This window comes from Pipistrellus kuhlii, unplaced genomic scaffold, assembly GCF_014108245.1.
Source record: "Pipistrellus kuhlii isolate mPipKuh1 unplaced genomic scaffold, mPipKuh1.p scaffold_m20_p_3, whole genome shotgun sequence".
In the NCBI taxonomy this organism is placed as follows: domain Eukaryota; kingdom Metazoa; phylum Chordata; class Mammalia; order Chiroptera; family Vespertilionidae; genus Pipistrellus; species Pipistrellus kuhlii.
In genome coordinates this window covers 21,210,798-21,227,604 of record NW_023425529.1, presented here as the reverse complement: position 1 = coordinate 21,227,604, position 16,807 = coordinate 21,210,798, and the positions used below count along the sequence as shown (strand labels likewise).

The 16,807-nt window shown below is 39.5% G+C and overlaps 1 protein-coding gene across 2 annotated transcripts; it reads right to left on the bottom strand.

Annotated features, from left to right (window-relative positions):
• Positions 1–479: 479 nt before the first annotated feature.
• Positions 480–11,122, bottom strand: PDE6H (phosphodiesterase 6H). Of its 2 annotated transcripts, XM_036456607.2 has the most exons (4): positions 10,758–11,122; positions 5,939–6,124; positions 4,516–4,556; positions 480–949 (listed from the first exon to the last, which is right to left on the bottom strand). In XM_036456607.2, exons 2-4 carry the CDS (start codon positions 6,070–6,072, stop codon positions 873–875), a joined length of 252 nt encoding a protein of 83 aa, XP_036312500.1. In that variant the 5' UTR covers positions 6,073–6,124; positions 10,758–11,122; the 3' UTR covers positions 480–872. The 2 variants fall into 2 exon arrangements, with proteins under 2 accessions (XP_036312500.1, XP_045443752.1); XM_045587796.1 differs by lacking the exon at positions 10,758–11,122 and having other exon boundaries at positions 5,939–6,183.
• Between the last annotated feature and the right edge of the window lie 5,685 nt (positions 11,123–16,807).

Below are 16,807 nucleotides of genomic sequence, written 5' to 3'. Positions count from 1 at the left end.
TCACCTGGTGGAGTTGTTAAAATACAGATTCCTGAATCCTAATTAAGAAATGCTAAACTAGAATTTTTGGGAACATATAGGTAAAATTATATACTTAACTAGTGCTCTATCTTAGAGAACTAGTTAAGTATACAATTAGTGCTCTGTCTTAGAGCACTAGTTAAGGATACAATTTTACTTAACTAGTAAATAGTTAATAGTTAGTCCTGACTTTAAATCTCCAATCTTCCACCAACTTAGTGCTGTATAATATAAAACTGCAGAGGACTTTAGGGACAGCCTAGTTCAAAGACAGTTAGACCCAGAAAGTATGTGCTTTACAAACTCACAAAGAAGAATCAGAATTTGACTCTTAATCCTATTGTCTTTTTCATGCACTGTGGTTATTTCCTATATGACTGTGTCTTCTGGGTTTAATTTTCTTTAGGACAGGGCACCAGATATTTCGTTATAGAATTTAATAAACTTCATCACAAGAGTCAAAGTAAATATCTTCTTTATTAAATGAGAAGGGGAGGTGAGTGACATAAATGTTATTTTAGAAGCTTACTACTTACTAATCATAAAGAATGTCTAGCAAAAATAGATTTGAAGGACGTAACAAACAAAAAAAAATTAGAGAAATATTTAGGACTTCTAACCAGCTGATAGAAAAAGGTGGTCGGGTTTGAAATGCCTTAACAAAAGTTGATGTTTACTCACTATTCTGAGCTAATCTGTACTCTGTGAGAGAGCCTGACACTAGAACCCTTAGTAGCAACTTATAGAAAATGACTGTGTAGGAAAAAGAAACCACTTCTGAACAAGACCACATTTTAAAACTCAATAGGGAAAAAGAAATCAAAGTTATAGCAGATGCTGTTGAGAGTGCCTCAGATGATCCCAAACTGAGCGAGCTCATGCAACTCCAGGTGGCTGAATGCTTCCCAAGGGCAAATCACTGTGATATCTGCAAGAAAGGAAGGAAGAATTTATAAGTCAGCCTCACTCCCAGGAGAGCCTTTTGGGCTCAAAAAAAACATCCTTCAAACAGAAGATGCATCCTCCTCTCTTCTAATCATTGTCCAGGTGACTGGGAAGTTATCTAAAATGGCCTTGAGACCCAGAGGATCAGACCAAATGCTTAATTAATCCTTTGAGGGCTCCAATGGCCCCAGAACACACTCACTCCTCCTGATATCTTCATTGGCTCTATTCTGCATCTTCTTTTGGGCAGGTGACCCAAGGTTTTTGATTGGGGCTACCCTGTAGGGGTACATCTCAATGATCACCCAGGACTTCCCCAAGGCACAACCACTAAGGAGGGACCAGAAGTAGATTTCTAGTCAGGTTAAGGGTTAAAATGAGAAATAGGAGCGCTTTAAACCCCCATGGTCTGGAAACCCAAAGCCTCCTTACTCCCTACCAATCTAGGTGGGTTTCTTGGGCTTCTCTGACTTGTTCCTCAGCTCCTTTACATTTTGAAATGCCTACATCCAACTCATGTTGAGAAATGATTTCAAGGGATCCTCTAATCCAGTTTCTTGAATCCAGAAATAAGTTTTTATTGTCCCCAGGTCACAGAGAAGCTGGTGGATATCCAGAAAGAGTAATCATTTAGCAAAAAAATTACACAGTTATAGAAATGGGACGAGAACCAGATCAAAGCCCTTCTTCTAGTGTACCAGTAAATCTCTTTCTATTATTCCAAATATGTTAGCAGAGTTAAACATATCTTTCTGAGTGGATTTACTAGTCTTAAATATATCTAGTCAAAAATATAGAAGCAGTTGATTTAAAAAAAAATCATGAGCTCTATAAAGTGGCTATAAAATTTGCGATTCCAGAAGTGACATTTGATTGCAAAAAGCAAATACACTGAGAATTGCCTGGTAAAGACATTCATTGCTATGAATGCCAGCATTTATCAAAAGTGTATTGGAGATCTGGCTGGTTTGGTTCAGTGGATAGAGCATCAGCCTACAGACTGAAGGGTCCCCGGTTTGCTTCTAGTCAAGGGCACATGCACTTGTAGGCTCCATCCCCAGTAGGGGGCATGCAAAAAGCAGCCAATTGATGTTTCATCATTGATGTTTCTATCTCTCTCTCTATCCCCATTCCTCTCTGAAAATCAATGCAAGGTAGGGAATGGTGTGTGTCCCTCAGCCCAACCTGTACCCTCTCCAATCTGGGACCCACCAGGACCTGGCCTTAATGGGCAGTCAGACATCTCTCTCACAATCCAGGACTACTAACTCCCAACTGCTCATCTGATTGCCTGCCTGATTGCCCCTAATGGCTTCTGCCTACCAGCCTGATCACCCCCTACAGCCTGATCAATGTCAAACTGCTCCCATGCCGACCTTGTTGCCCCAAACTGTCCTCCCCTGCAGGCCTGGTTGCCCCCAACTTCCCTCCCCTGCTGGCCCAGTCACCCTAACTGCCCTCCCTTGCCAGCTGGTTGTCCTTAACTGCCCTCTCCTGCAAGGTCTGGTCCCTCCCAACTGCCCTCTCCTACAGGCAATCTTTTGGCTGCCATCTTGTGTCCACATAGGGGTGGCCATCTTTAATCACATGGGGGTGGCCATCTTGTGTGCTGGAGTGATGGTCAGTTTGCATATTACCTCTTACATAAGAAAGCGGTAATATGCAAATTGACCATCACTACAACATATAAGATGGTCACCCCCATGTGAACACAAGATGGCCACCACAAGATGGCTGGCAGGAGAGGGCATTTGTGGGTGATCAGACCTGTAGGGGAGGGCAGTTAGGTGTGACTGGGCCTGCAGGGGAGGGCAGTTGCTGGGGAACAGACCTGCAGGGAAGAACTGTTAGGGGTTATCAGGTTGGCAGAGGAGTGGTTAGGGGGTGATCAGGAAGGCAGGCAGGCAATCAGTTGGAACCTAGTAGTCCTGGATTGTGAGAGGGTGCAGGCTGAATTTTGTGCACCAAGCCTCTAATATTTTATAGTGTATTGGATGAACCCAGGTCAGTGTAGCTCAATGGGTTGGAGCATCATCCTATATGCCAAAAGGTTGCAGGTTCCATTCCCAGTCAGGCACATGTCCAGGTTATGGGTTCGATTCCTGAACCAGGCTTGTATAGGAGGCAATGAGCAACTAATTGATGTTTTTTCTCTCACATTAATTCTCTCTCTCTCTCTCTCTCTCTCTCTCTCTCTCTCTCTCTCATTGTCTATCAAATCAATAAAAAATAAGTAAAAATAAATAAAAAACATGTCCTCCAGTGAGGATTAAACAAAAGTGTATTGTATGAGTTGAAAACTCATACCTACACAAATACCTGCACAAGTATGTTTATAACTGCTTTGTTTATAATTGTCAAATCTTAGAAGCAACCAGGATGTCTTTCAATAGGATAAATAAACTGTGATACAACTAAGCATTGAAATATTATTCAGTGATAAAAAGAAATGTGCTATCCGCCATTTAAAAACATGGAGGAACCTTAAATAAAAAAAAATACTTCTAACTGCCAGAAGTCTGCAAAAGCTACATACTGTATGTCTCTAACTATATGTGACAATCTGGAAAAGGCAAAACTATGAAGACAGTAAAAAGATTATGGTTGTTAGGAGTATATAGAGGGTGGGGATAAACAGAGCACAGGGGATCTGGGGGACAGCGAAACTCTTCTGCATGAGCCTGTCATGTTGGATATATGACCCTGTGCATTTTTCAAAGCCTAAAGAACTGGACAGCAACACAGAGAATGAACCTAATGAAAGCTATGGGCTTTAGTTAATAATAATGTGCCACTATTGATTCATCCATTGTGACAAATGCAAGTTAATAATAATAAGGAAAACTATGTACAGGAGAAGGAGGGGAGCAGAGGGGGTATATAGGAACTCTGTACTTTCTACTTAAATTTTTTGTAAACCTCAAACTGCTCTAAAAAGTAAAGCCTGTTAATTTTTTTTTTTTTTAAGAATAGGCAGTAATTTGCATTCATTATCCAATGAATAAAAATGCTAGGCAATGAAAAAAATATAGATAGATATTAGATACTTTCAGTGTGTGGGGCCCTGTTCTGGGTGCCAGAGAATGTGTGAAAGAGGAAGCAGTGGTTGGCCTCCTAAAGTAGAAATGCTCTCTGAGCCCCACCCTTGTTTCCAATACCTCACTTGTGGCCTCTGCTTGTCACTTAATTCTGCTGTGTCTCAGATATCTCTTCCAAAAAAATAAAGAAGTTGGTCTAGTCTACCTGCGAATCTTTGTACCAAGCCTGCAGTTCACCATTAGCATCTGTCAGTGGTTGTTGAACAAGACAAGAGAATTCATTAAACAAGCATGGGGCCTACCCAGATTTCTTTCAGAGTGTTTGCCTCTTGGCACACACATTCTTACTAGTACTTAGGAGATCAAAACAAAACCCCACATTTTTCAGTCTTCAAAGGATCTGCTGAGTTAGGTTTTTCTGAACACTTTCAACGGCCCCTTAAGGCCTGAAGCAGATAAGAAGATGAAACTTCAAGCATAATGTCCTCACTTTAGTTTCTGGGTGGCTCACCTGTTCCCAGCCCTTCCATGCCTGGAATGTCATCTCCGAACCTATGGGAAAAAATAAAAATTAGCTGAGATCAGATCACAAAGATCCTGGAATGACTCATGTGGAAAGTTTTTTGACTCAGGGGGGAAGAAGAGGCTTAAGCTTTTATATTTGAAAAACTTCTTATGTTTGTATTGAATTACGATAAAGAAAATAACAGGTTTTAAACAGCGTGACCCATAGAGAGATAATTTCCCTTGGGTAAAAAATTAACCTAAAATAATCAAGGGCCAAAAAGAGTAATCAGTGGGGCAATTTTAGACAACCCTCACTTTTAAAAACAGAAATTGGAATGGAAAAGCAATATGAAAGGAATTAAATGGATTAATTCATTCATTTGTTTAGTTATCCAAAAAATATCGTATTAGGCATCTTTTATGTGCCAGACACTGTGTTAGGCTCAGGGAGGAAAGGAAAAAAAAGAAATATTTTTCTCTGAGGGAGCTGTCTCAAGAAACAAATGAAAACAAAATAGTAAACGTTATGATAGCTGAATGTACAAAAGGCAAACAAGGAATTAATGATAACATTTGTCTAAGAGAGTCAATAACAGCTTCAAAAAGAAATTAACTTATGAGTGTGTGTTGAAAAATAAGACATTGCCAAGGAGAGAAAGAGAAAAACAAAGAACTTAAGACATAAGATTGAAGCCATAAAAATAAAGTGTGATTTCTGGAAATGACCAGTAATTCTGTAACCCTGACGGGGTATAATGGTGAAAGGGAGTGGTCAAGAAGAAAAACCTGGGAGGTCAAGTCAAAGGTCATTGTGAAAGGTTCCATTTGCTGTGTTATATTTGGCTTTAGACCTGAGAGCTGAGAGACAAAGTATTCCAGGGCTAAAAGCATGACTCAGCAAAGATTGTGGCAGAGAGAAAAATAAAAGATGGGGTGGAAATTTTTGTAAGTTTGCTTAATATGGTGAGCATTAAATCTCAAAAGTAGATGTGGCACATATACTAATACACCATAGACCACTACTCAGCCATAAGGAAAGATGAAATCCTGCCATTTGAGACAACATGGATAGACCTTGAGGATATTATGCAAAGTGAAATAATATCTGGCAGAAAAAGCTAAGAACCATATGATTTCACTCATAAAACTGAAACTGACACAGACAGCAGTGTGGTGGTTGCTGAGGGAAGGGGTGGAAGAATGGGAGGACGAGAGGGCCTAATATAGGGTGACAGAAGAAGATTTGACTTAGGTGGTGAACACACAAGTGCAATATACAGATCTTATATCCTAGAAATGTACACTTGAAACCTAAATGATCCTATTATCCAGTCACCCCAGTAAATTTAATTTAAAAGAACAACAACAAAGCAATCTTATTGGAGAAAAGAAATAATAGAAAGTCTTCTTTTTCATCCTGGTCTTACCCTTTCACACCTTTCTTAGGAGGCTTGCTCTTGAATTGGCGAGTCTGCCTCTGCTTGAACTTGGGGGGCCCTTTGCGTGGGCTGGTGGGACCCTGGTTTGAGCTTGGAGGAACCAAAGTAGTATTGTCACTCATTCTGATGGTCCTTGGGTGGCTGATGGTTCTCCTTCAGGCCCCTTAAACAGTGAGAGAAGAAAAGACCCTTCAAGGTATGAGGACAGTTGCTTAGCAGACCTTTGCAGAAAACTGGAAATGTAAAAGCACCCTGATAAAGAAGCTTAAGTGTTTTGTGTTGACACAATAGGGGAGAAGTTATCATATTTTAAAAAGATTTTAAATAAGTCACCGTATAAATTGTCAGAAACACTAGATATAGTGGAATATGATACAAATGGACAACCAATAGATTTCAAGAATCTAAGTAGATATGTTGTTCTTGTAAATCTGCCATTAGCTTTCTATGTGTTTTATTAGAATGGCCTACTTCCCCTTTGTGATCACCAGTCTCATTACATGTAAAGGGATGAGAATGGACTAAATGATATCTACAGTCTTTACATATTCTTTAAGCTATACACATTTTCCACCCAGCTGCAAAATAATCAGACACTAAATGTTTGCTGACCCATTGTTATGACCCTTGCTCTTTATAGTCTTCATTTTATTTAATCCTCACATGATCCAGAGACTTCTAGTTCGGAGAGGGGAGGTTGTGATGATTGTGGAAATCTAGATTGTCTGGACAGGAATAGCTCTGAATCAGGTATACTAACACCCATGAAAGTATGCAATACATCCCAACACAAACACACACATACACACACACACACACACACACACACAGGAAAATCGATGCAGGATGATTAAGTAGTAAGTTTGTGATTTAACTTCATATCCAAACATGAGGTTCTTCAGCTACACATTTCTCAGAAATTTTCGACATTTTCTCCTATCCAAATCATGGGCCTATCTAATATAGTTTTCCCAGACTTTCATTTTAGCCGTAGAAATGTGCATTGGCACTCTTCAAGTACAAATCAAAGAACATGATTATCAAATGTATATTTAAAAAACAAATGTGCTAAGCCAAAGAATTTTTTACTTTCTTCTTTTCCATCAAAAAAGTTGATAATATTTACCTTAGGAAAGAAGATTCTGAAAAGCTCCAAAGAGCTCCCAAATAGCCTTAACCTCACCTTGAGCCAACCCCTTTCATTATTCACTACCTGGAAACTTTGTTTTCATTGAATTCTTTGTTTCACCCATTACAGATGATGCTAATATCCTTAGCTTCAAATCTCTTGGACAATCTTTGGCTTGTGGTAGCCTTTTAGACCTCTTTCTACCACACATCCCTCAAATATTATGTTGTATAACTTCAACTTTTTCTTATTACTTTCAAAATCATGTTAAATTATTATCTTTACCTCCAAGATATTTTTCCCTTGTTTTTTTTCCAACTCACTATTTTCATCCTGTCCCGCCAATTTTCAACTTGTTCAAAGAAACACATTGACTAATTTGTGAGCTGGAACTAGGGATGGTGAACCTGGCCAGACCTCTGGATGATCTACTCATGCCAAGGATTTTGTCTTAATCCCCCATTGGAATATGGGCTGCTTTTCCGGTTTTTGATGATTTCTGTGGTCCTAGAACCAACAAAAGTACCTGGCCTTTACTAGGTATGCCATGTATACTTGTCAAATGGGTAAATAAACAAATGAAGAAATTGGACTAATACCCTGAACATGAGAGTCTGACCCTCTGACCTTCTCCGTCAAACCATAAAGAAGGCATCATCAGGTCTTCACTTTTCAAAGCCCCCAGTGGCTTGGGAAGTGTCCTGCCAGCTCCTCTGTTCACTGAATCCAATTCTTGTGCTGTGGTCGCTCTCCTGCCCCCAGTAAACAGGCAATGTTTGTGCCTCTCTGAAGTGTGGGACTTACCGGTGGGCATCAGAGTGCGCCATCACTCTGATAGCACATCCCAGTTATTCCAAAACCACAGAGATAAACTAGAGAATTTCTTGCAGATCAGGCTTTTATGACTTCCCAATTCTTTCACAGTAGGCAGAAACCACGAACTTTCCTTTCTCTCATTTGGAGAACCTACTAAAATTAGGATTGTCAGATCTAGCAAGTGAAAATATAGGGCACTCAGTTAAATTTAAATTTCAGATAAACAACAAATAATTTTGGGGTATAACTAATTACCATTAAGTATTTGGGATATACTTAAAATTTTGTTGTTTATCTGAAATTCAAAATTAACTGGGAATCTTCTATTTCATCTGACAATGCTAACTAGGATCCTCCTATGCTAGATCTAGAGCCTGTAATGTGAGGGCTTAAGATAAACTGGATTAGTCAAATTACCCTTTGTGGGCAATACAGTGCAAGCAATACAATTGCTTTGGAATTAAATAAACATAGTTTCAAATTCCTGCTCTACAAAACTGGCTAAGTCACCTTGAATAAGTTACATAACTTCTCTGAGCTTTAGTCTATCTGTAACATGAATTAAATAATACCTTCTTTTTTGGTTCATGGGGAAAATTAAATAGAGAATGTAAATAGAGTATTTGGTGAAAAGTACCCAAAAAAGAGTAACTAGATACCAGACCTTCTGGGAGTCAAGGAAGCTGTGTAAATAAATCTATGGTTGTGATACAGGTTCACCTTTTCTGGGGCCACCTGCTGAAGAGCCCTGGTTATGCAACCTGAGAGGCGATTGTCATCTGCTCTTACTGAGCGATCCTTTGTGTCCCTCAAATGCCCCAACTGTTAACTTATTCCTGGTTTCTGCCTTAGAAGGAATTCTGCCCTCCTTAGATACTTTTGACCCCTCAACCCCTAACGTTAATGTCAAAGAATTTTAAAACCATATTTGACTTCTACCTTCCCCTGATTACACTTATTTTTTCTTCAAAGTTTCTTTTGCATATTTATATAATTTTGAAGTTTTGACTCTAAGCTTGGACAGAGTTCATGTCTAACTCAAAGTAAGATGCATTACATAAAGAACTAGAGGCCCCATGCATAAATTTGTGCATGGGTGAGGTCCCAAGGCCCGGCCAGTGATCAGGGCATATCGGGCTGTCTCACCCAATTCTAATCAGGGCTGAGCCAATTGGGACCAGGCCAATCAGGGCCTGCTGCAGGGGCTGGGGGCTGGGGAGAGAACAGGAGGAGGTACCATGGGAGGTTGGCTGGCCTAGATCGGGGCGGATTAGGGCCAGCCCGCCAGGAGAAGGGACTGGGTTAGGGAAAGGACCACGGGAGGTTGGCTATGGGAGCGAGAGCACTGACAGCAGGGGGAAGCTCCTGCATTAAGCATCTGACCCCTGGTGGTCAGTGCATGTCATAGAAACTGGTTGACCAGTTGTTCTGGCCATTCTGGTTGTCTGATCATAATGGTTAGTTAGGCTTTTATATGTATATAGATTCTCACAAAAAGTTACATCACAGTAGCCTGGTTAATCCCTGGATCTTCATGGCCCTAAGGCTTTGCACTATGGATCATAATTACCATTATGTTTATTGTGTGTGCCTCATGTATAATATTCCTTTTAAGTACCTAGGACAATCACAACCCCTAGACTGTTTCTGTCAGATATCTGCACTCCAGTTCTCCCAGTAGAACCTTTGGGAGGAACAGAACACATATAACCATTTCCTACATGGAAAGTATCACTGAAGGCTAAACTTATCCCCACCATGCTTTGCTATGAATTCCAAGGGCGTCCCTGGAGCTAAACAATCCTGAATCTCATATCAGATTTGATTTTGACAATGAAAGGACATTTCATATTTTTGCCTCTAAAAGTATCAAATAATCCATTCCTTTGTGAAGCAGAATATATTCCTGTTTTTTTAAGCAATGTTAGCCCTCCCCCTTTTGAAGCTTAAAAACTACTCTTCTGCAAAAATAAAAGAATGCAATAATGTAATATTTCAAGGCAAAATTTTGTAGGGAAGCAGTTGGGATTAGACCAAGGTAGTAGAAAGCTGCAGGAAGCTACAGAGGATGTTCCTCTGTAAATTCCAGCTAAGGAAAAACAGTTTTAGAAGCTTCTTGGGCCAACCTTTCTGATGCTGCTATTATCACCCCAGACTTCCAGTTTCCTCAGCAAAGGTATCAACAGATAGGCAATTTTATTGTTGATGGAGTAAGGGGATGGGGGGGAAGCAGTAGGAACAGGAGTACAGCTTCCTCCAGGGGAGTTGGGCCCTTAAATGCCACCCAGGATCCCTCTGAAGCAGAGAGAATCAAACAGTTTGGAGAACCAAGGGAAACCCAACCGAAGCCATGAAAAAACAAAAACAAAAATCCAGCAAGAACTTGCTTCGCATTGGAACACACAAACACTTGACCTCAGAAGGAGCAGGGTAAGCCACCCGCACTGCACTGTGGTCAGTCATTCCCACGATGGCTCTGGCTCGCTCTCTCCAGCCTCTGGGTGCCTGAGCCAAGTTTTCAAGCACATCCTGGGAGTTAAGACCTGTTTGCTCTGTGGTCATTTAGCGCTCAGATCACTCCTTTTCCAGAAAACTGTTTTCTATGGAGCCACACACACACAAAAATAAATTTTGTAATCAAGGTTTGCAAGGACCTTGTAATACTCAAGTTTCATTTATTAGCTTATCACATGGCATTACAAGGAAGTTTGGGTGTGTTTCAGTAATGTTTTCATTCCCAGCACCAATCCAGGCCCACAGTTCAAGGTGTTCTCTTCTTCCATTCTTTGTTTTAGAGCTGTATCAACCCCCACCCTACCCCCAAAGCCCTCTGATTGTATACCATGCTTACCCTTATCAGAAGTTGAGCTGAATGTTGCTCCAAGAAGCCGTCCAGTTGCCTTCTTCACAGCAGATGAAAAGATCTTTGCATCTTGATTTATCTGTCCGTAATACCCTCATGCCATCTAATCCCACCTTCATCAGATTAGAGCCCAGCCCAGATGCAAAGAATTGGGGTGAGACTGGGAGAGGCTTAGGAGTTCTCTGATTATTGGATACTCTTACAAAACTGGCTTGGGCTCTCTCTCTCTCATCAATAAATAGGTAGCAAATTCACAAACACTCACATAGTGTTCTATCCAAAAGTGGATTTGCAGTTTGTGATTCAATATATTTTGGCCTTTTCCAGTCCCACCTTTAGTCCTTGCCTCTCTATGCCTTCCCTTTCCTGACACGTGCTCACCCATGTACAAGGTGGGGCAAAAGTAGGTTTGTGATGGTTCATATGGAAAATAAGACAATAATTAATAAATAATAATACAAGAGTAAACTCTATGTTTTGCATAATCACAACGTAAACTACTTTTGCCCCACCCTGTATATAATTTTCCCTTTTTCTTCCCTCCCTCCCTTCTCTCATAAACACACACACCATGACATAATTTTCATAAGACTTTACTGAAAAGAAAGTGAACCACAGTGTCCTCTACTACAGTAAAGATGCTGAACATGTGAGCAGTGACAGAAATACACAATATTTTTTCCTAATTAGTATTGTATGCATTTCCTCAGAGAGGCAGGACCACCAAGCAGAAATGACCTAAAACTCAGTAATACTTGACAGAGAAAGAGCCCAAGTGATCGCTGGGAACTCACTGTTGACACATGTTGGAGAATTAATTGCTGCATCTTTATACCCAAAGGCTTCAGAGTGTGAGGCTCAGGCTATAATCCAGAGTTCAGCGGACACCTGGCTCAGTCCTCCACTAGCAGTAAGCCACTAGAATTAATTTGTTCATCAATGTATACAGTTTTTAAATGGACCTAGCCCATATGCCAGTATCATTAAGGTCTAAAAATGTTGTCATACAGAAATTAAGTGACTTATTCAAGACTGCATATCAAGTTAATAGTATAGCTAGGTAGAAGCAAGACCTAAGTCTGGGATCACCTTTTTACTATACAACAGCAAAACAGACATGGGCCAAGAAGCATGTGCTATTGGTCACTCTGGTGCCTTGCCAGTGACCTGCAGTGTGCCTTCTCTAAATTGTTACTACTTGTCAGAGAATTGCACTCCAGAAGACTGCAGAGAAAGAAGGTCAATTTATCCTTCCTGAGCAGGGAAATATTCTAAACATGCAGCCCCAAGCAGATTACATGAGCACTTAAACAGATTAGGAGGGGTTTTTTTTTATAAGCTTTTCCCGTGGTCCTTACCAAAATGATAGTAGTTTTGAAGGCAGAGTCTGCTGAGTGTTTTGTCTCTGGGTGGTGCCTTCCATGTCCCCATCTGTGTCTCCATTCCCATTCCCATCTTCCTTTGCTCCTTCCTACACACCAGGCATATGGATATTTACATGCTTACCTGTCAAATCATCACACATTCTTCATCCCTTTGAGAATGTAGAACTGCAATTCATAAAGACAGTGGAAACAATAATAATGTTAGACTCAAAGTGTAATAGCATCAGCACCACCTGGGCACTGGTAAGAAATGCAGAATATCAGACCCTCCTCCAGACTTACTGCATCAGAATCTGCATTTTCACAAGGTACCAAGGTGATTTGTTTGCACATTAATGTTTGAGAAGTGCTGTTCTAGACCCTTGTGTAGGCTTGGTTTTACCACATCTCTGCTCTGTAAAAACATTGCCACCTCTCTGAGCCTCACTTCCTCTTATGTAAGACAAATGATTTAGCATGCTAGCATTCTCAATTTTTTTGCTATCCTGACACTCCTGAGATAGATAAACCACATTTATTTGTAATAGAATTTGTAGCCCTGTGATTCTCAATAGGGGAGGGGGGGTGGAGGTGGCAGTACTTTGCCACCACTCTTGTTCCTCCAAGAGAGATCCAGGAGCGTGGAGAGTGAGGGGTAGCCAGTCTATGAAAAGGCCAAGAATTTCATTTGAAAAACTCTCCTAAAGTGAACCATACGGAAAGTTCTTGAAGTAGAAAGGAAATGATAACAGAAGGAATGTTTGAACACCTAGAAACAAAGAACAGTGGAAAGAGCAAACGTATGTGTTACAAGGGGAAGTATGAAAGCAGGAACGCAACCACCCTAGCAGGGTTTTGTGGAGAATGAAACATTGCTCAAACCACTGTGAAGTTCTAAAGATCTGGTCATCTTGTACCTTCAGGGGATGCAACCACTGTTCCCAGTTCCAAGTGGCTGCTCATTCTGACACCACTTAGAGGATCTGAGTAGGCTGGCCAATCAGCAGTCACTTTACACTGCCTCTGTTAGGCAGAGCTCTTCTACCAGGCTATTTCATTTGTTGCTGGCTAGTAGGTGGCTGGCTTTTGGTCAGTTGTCTATCTTCAATCTCATCAACCAAGTAAGGTGGTCATATTGCAGGAAACAAGGTGATGAATCACCAAGGAACTGCTCTGGTAAAACTTTGGGTGTGCTGGACACAAAGATTTCACAGACATGAAAAGTATAATAAACTTGCTCAGAAAACTTGCTGAGCCAAAATTATAAATAAATAAATAAATAAATAAATAAATAAATAAATAAGAAGAAAAATAAATTGATAGATATAATGACATAGATGAATATTAAATCTATTATTAAGTAAAAGAATCCAGTCAAAAGTCTCCATACTGTCTGTTTTCATTTATGACCTTTGGAAAGGCAGAACTATAGGATGAGAGAACAGATCAGTGGTGGCCAGAGTTGACTATAAAGGGGAAATACAAGGGATTTTTGAAGGGTGATGGAACTATTTGGTATCTTGATTGCACTGGTTGATATACAACTCTGCATTCATCAAAACTCATAGAATGGTACACCACAGAGAGTGTGTTCTACTCTGTAAAATTTGAAACTAAATATAAATGCTTTTAAAAAAAAAAAGAAAGAAAGAAAGAAAGAAAGAAAGAATTCTATATTCCATAGCTCTATAATCCTTTCCCTTCTGGCAGATGGGAAAGTATTATTAGTTATATTCAGGAAAAGAGTTAAAAGGCAGGTACTAAGTAACTAGAAAGTGATTAAAATTTTAGCTGTCCTATAAGCTTCTTACCCAAGTGCTAATCTCTAATCTCTCTTTAGTGTTGCTTAAAATATCAGTGAGGGGAGAGATACACATCAAAGTCACATTTCCTCCAAATTCGAAACCTCCTAAACTGAGCTTCCAACTCTAACAAAAGCACAGTGGACTCCAGAGGGGAAAACAGTAATGTGAGGAGAGAATGCACAAGGCTGGCCCCTCTTCCCCTTCATATGCCACTGTGGTAATGGGTTCTCCAGAGCAGATTGTTAATATTGAAAAAAAATAACATGAATTAAAAATACAGTCTTCTCTTTGAGAACATAAAGAGGAGGTAGCATCTCCTAACTCGTTGCATGAGGTCAGTTTTATCAACATGAAAATTTTTGACACCAACACAAGACAAAAACTAAAATAATGCTCATAATATTCTATCGTATTGTACATTTGAAAGCTGCTACGAGAATAGAACTTAAAAGTTTTCATAACAAAAAAAAATTGTATGTATGGTGACAGATGATAACTAGATTTATTGTGGTGATCATTTTGCAATATATGCAAATATTGAATCATTACTGAAATTAATATAATGTTATAATGTCAATTATACCTCAGTTTTTAAAAAAATGAAAGAAAAAGATGATTGAAATGGGCAAATAGCCTCCACATATGACAAGTTTGAAGAGGAAACATTTGTTCTCATGTGTAAATAAATTCTAATATGTCCTTTTTAAATTAAAAAGAATAATGATAAAAGTAGTACCATTTATAATTGCTCTAAATAAAATAAAATACTTTGGTGTACATCTAACAAAACATGTATAGAATTTATATGATTAAAAACTACAAAGAGGTGATTAAAGAGATCAAAGAAGACCTAAATTACTGTGTTTATGGATTAGAAGACTCTACATTACTAAAGATACCAATTCACCTTTACTGCAATTTCTATAAAAATTTCAGCAAAGTTTTTGCAGACAAAGATAAGTTTATTCTAAAACGTAAAAAGAAGCAGAAACTGTAGAAATATCCAAAAGAGGAAATTATATTGGGAAGGAATCAGTCTTCCTAATATTAAGGCTTCCTACATAGCTACAGAAGTCAGGACAGTGTGGTATTGACAGAGGGATAGACACACAAGCAATGAAACAGAGTAGGGAACTTAGGTATAGACCCACACAAATGTGCCCAATTAATTTTCGACAAAAGTATAAAATAAATTGACGGGACATGTGACAGCCTGTTCAACAACTGGAGCTGGAGAATGAATATCTAAATCTCATGCACCTAAAACTCCACACCTAAATCTCACACCTTGTATAAAAACTAGCTCAAAATGTATCAGACTTCTATGGAAAATGTGAAACTATAACCTTTTTTAAAAAAAAATAAGAGAAATTTTAGGGCCTTAAACTAAGCAAAGAGGTCTTAGATCTGCCAGTGATAGTACAATTTGTAATAGGAAAAAGGGAATATTTTTGACTTGATCAAAATTAAAAACTTTTGCTATCTAAAACACTCTAAAAAGAGAATGAAATGACGAGTCATATACTGGAAGAAAATATTTGCAAGTCACATACCCAACAGGGGGTCTGTATTTATGGTAAGGCTATGAAAACTTGCATAATGTAGTTTAATAAGTCATCTATAGGAAAAGTAAAGTTGGTGTCAGTAACCTCTACAAACACATGACCATACTTCTTCTTCCCCTAGGCAATGTTATCACCAGAGGAACAAGGTGGAGGGGGAGGGGAAAAAGGAAGAATGCAGACAGAAGAATTTTACTCAAATTCTGGCATGATTCAGTCAAGCCACTCCCAGGAATTCCAGGTATGTAAGACACAGCCCTTTCTTCATGCTTTATATTTGTGTGAACACATAAGCTTAATAATAATTACCTAGTAATACAGGGGAGTGTTTACCAAAGTACTAAATTACATTGTATAAACAATGAACACTTTAGGAGTTCAGAAAAAAACACACACACTCTTTTTTAATCAGCAGAGGGAAGCTTCAAAGAAGGAGGAAGCAATATTTTATATTTATGCAGGCTGATTGTGAGTGCTTAGATGAAAACAACTCTTCTTTTTCAGTTTACTATTTATGTATTTTTAAATTCAGTTTACTATTTATGTATTTTTAAAGTTAAATTTATGAGGGTGACATTGATTAATGAGAATACATAAGTTTCAACTTATTATAGCACTGTGTGCTGATCACCTAGAGTTTAGTCTCCTTCTGTCACCATATATTCAACCCCCTTTACCTTCTTCAATCTCTCCCCAGCCCCCTTTCCATATGGTAACCACTATGCTGTTATCTGTATCAATGAGGGATTTTTGTTTGTTGTGAGTTTTTGTTGTTGTTGTTGTTTGGAAAACAACACTTTTCTAGTCATGCTAAGAGTTGCTCTGCAGTAATAAGGAGCAAAATGTGCTGAGAAAAATCCTATATAATAAAAGGCCAGCAACCAAAATGGTGGAATGACCAGAACGACCAGAGACCAGAACAACCATGGCCCCTCACCCTTGCTGGCTCCACCCCAGTGAGCAGTTAAGTGCAATCAGGCAGGAAGGTGAGTGGCTAGAGGCGACTAGGTAAGCAGGCGAGTGGTTAGGGGCAATCAGACAGACAAGCAGTTACGAGTGAGAGGGATGTCCTACTGCCAGTTTAGACCCAATCTACAAGTATCCCTGCTGAATCAGGCCTAAACCGGCAGTTGGGCATCTCCCAAAAGGTCCCAGATTGCGAGAGGGTGCAGGCTGAGCTGAAGGACCCCTCTTCACCCCTGCCTCCCTCCCATGCATGAATTTCATGTACCGGCCTCTAGTCATGAAATACTGATGATGGGGATGATTTTCTTAGCCTGGAACATTTATTAAGCATTTGCTCTGAGGTCAGAACTCT

Excerpts from the sequence above, each read along its gene's own strand:
- PDE6H (XM_036456607.2), bottom strand. The coding sequence starts at position 6,072 with ATGAGTGACAATACTACTTTGGTTCCTCCAAGCTCAAACCAGGGTCCC. Across the intron at positions 4,557-5,938 it reads CCTAAGAAAGGTGTGAAAGG|GTTCGGAGATGACATTCCAG; the intron begins GTAAGACCAGGA and ends TTTTTCCCATAG. Across the intron at positions 950-4,515 it reads CATGGAAGGGCTGGGAACAG|ATATCACAGTGATTTGCCCT; the intron begins GTGAGCCACCCA and ends CCTTTCTTGCAG.